We start from the raw sequence: 2,557 nt of genomic DNA, 5'->3' as shown, positions 1-2,557 counted from the left end.
GGTGCATGATGAGTATTTTCTCAGACTTTCTAGAGAGTTGTATAGAAGTTTTTATGGATGACTTTAGTGTTTATGGTGATTCATTTGATCTTTGCTTGGATGGTTTAGCTAAGGTATTAGAAAGATGTGTTAGTTCAAACCTTGTATTAAACTTTAAGAAATGTCATTTTATGGTAAAACAATGTATCGTTCTAGGATATGTTGTTTCTAATGCTGGTATTTCAATTGACCCAGCAAAGATAGATGTTATCTCTAGTCTACCTTACCCCTCTTCTGTGAGGTAAGTTCGTTCGTTTCTTGGTCACGCAGGTTTCTACCGGCGGTTCATCAAGGATTTCAGTAAGGTAGCACTGCTCCTATCCAGACTGCTACAGAAAGATGTTGAGTTCAAGCTGAGTGCTGACTACAAGGAAGCGTTCGATAAACTGAAGACCGCCTTGACCCAAGCCCCCCATTGTGAGAGGGCCTGACTAGAGTCAACCGTTTGAGATAATGTGCGACGCCTCCAATTATGCAGTAGGAGCGGCGCTAGCTCAGCGCGACGGTAAGGACCCTTTCGTTATTGCCTATGCATCTAAGACCTTAGACGCTGCTCAATCTAACTATACTACTACTGAAAAAGAGCTTTTGGCTATTGTTTTTGCTCTGGATAAATTTCGAGCCTATTTACTTGGTACTAAAGTAGTAGTTTATTCAGATCATGTAGCTCTAAGGTATTTACTGTCTAAGAAGGAGTCTAAGCCAAGGCTAATACGTTGGATATTGTTGCTGCAAGAATTTGATTTAGAAATTAAGGATAGAAGTGGTTTACAGAATTTAGTGGCTGGCCATTTGAGTCGCCTAGAGCACATTAAAAATGACACCATTCTTATCAATGATGCTTTTCCATTTGATAACTTGCACGCAATATCTAAAGTAGTTCCTTGGTACGCACCTATAGCTAATTATTTGGTTTGTCGTACCTTCCCTCCTAATTTTACTAAACATCAGAGGGAAAAGCTTAAAAGCGAGTCTAAATATTATATATGGCATGACCCGTATTTATGGAGGTGTGGTGCTGACCAAATAATTAGGAGATGTGTGCCACAATCAGAATTTCAGCCCATTTAGAAGCCTGCCACTCTTCAGAAAGTGGTTGTCATTTTGGTCCTCAAAGAACAGCTAGAAAGATTTTAGACTGTGGATTCTGGTGGCCCACACTATTTAAGGATGCAGCTATTTTTTGTAAATCTTGTTCACCATGTCAGAGGTTTGGTAATATATCCAAGAGGGATGAAATGCCCCAACAATCCATGTTATTCTGTGAAATTTTTTATGTCTAAGGTATTGACTTCATGGGTTCATTTCCAGACTCTAATGGTTTCTTATATGTACTGTTAGCTGTTGATTACGTTTCTAAATGGGTGGAAGCAATTCCTACCCGTACTGATGATGCTAACACTGTTGTCTCTTTTGTTAAAAATCATATTATCTGTCGCTTTGGATCACCACGAGCAATCGTGAGTGATCAAGGCACTCACTTTTACAACAGGAGATTGACAGGCCTACTAAAGAAACATGGCATCATTCACAAGATAGCAACAACCTACCATCCTCAGACAATGGGCAAGCTGAGGTGTTTAACAGAGAGATAAAGCGCATATTGCAGAAGATAGTCAAACCTCACCGAAAGGACTGGAGCACCAGACTTATTGATGCGCTCTGGGCCTACTGGACAGCATACAAGACACCAATCGGAATGAGTTCCTTTTGCTTAATCTACGAAAAGGCGTGCCACCTCTCAGTGGAGACAGAACACAAAGCTTTTTGGGCAGTACGAGAATGCAACATGGAATTTGAGAAAGCCGGAGCTGAGAGAAAGTTGCAATTACAGGAGCTAGAATGCCTTCGTCTAGAAGCTTATGAGAATTCCAAGCTATACAAGGAAAAAGTGAGGGCTATACATGACAAGAATATAAAGCGCATGGAGTTCAGACCTGGTGAGTTAGTTCTCCTCTACAACTCCAGGTTGAGACTCATGCCAGGCAAGCTAAGATCTAGATGGGAAGGCCCCTATAGGGTGGAAAAGGCTGAACCTTATGGCGTTTTCCATCTATGCTATCCCTCAAGCAACAAGATCCTCAAGGTTAATGGTCACCGCCTGAAGCTTTACCATGGTGAAAAGATGAAAGACAACAAGGAACTGGAGATATTCCTTTTGGAAGATCCATCTTCAGCAGACGACTGAGTTGGTAGACCGTCCAACTTAAGGACGTTAAAGCAAAGTGCTTGGTGGGAGACAACCCACCATGGTATGATCGTTCCCTTCTCTCTTTTCTAGCTTTAGTTACTGACACTTCTCACCTTCACTGCTTACATCCACATTCTGCATTTACATCTCATAAATTACATAAAAAAACTGAATAGAAAGTTACGTGGGAACAGCGCAAAAAGTGTGCCAATTGCACAAGCCTCACCACGCATACACATACCCCACGCATACGTGTCATCTGAAAATTTGGCAACTCACGCGTATGCGTCGATGACGCGCACGCGTGACCTTGAAAATTTGACGTAA

At 41.6% G+C, this 2,557-nt stretch overlaps 1 protein-coding gene across 1 annotated transcript; it reads left to right on the top strand.

The window, feature by feature from the left end:
- Window positions 1-1,738: 1,738 nt before the first annotated feature.
- Window positions 1,739-2,227, top strand: LOC130949638 (uncharacterized). Its single transcript, XM_057878302.1, has one exon. It carries the CDS (start codon window positions 1,739-1,741, stop codon window positions 2,225-2,227), a length of 489 nt encoding a protein of 162 aa, XP_057734285.1.
- Window positions 2,228-2,557: the final 330 nt, after the last annotated feature.

This window comes from Arachis stenosperma, chromosome 9, assembly GCF_014773155.1.
Source record: "Arachis stenosperma cultivar V10309 chromosome 9, arast.V10309.gnm1.PFL2, whole genome shotgun sequence".
Classification (NCBI taxonomy): domain Eukaryota; kingdom Viridiplantae; phylum Streptophyta; class Magnoliopsida; order Fabales; family Fabaceae; genus Arachis; species Arachis stenosperma.
The sequence above is the reverse complement of the archived record's forward strand: the minus strand, read 5'-3'. Positions and strand labels throughout refer to the sequence as shown.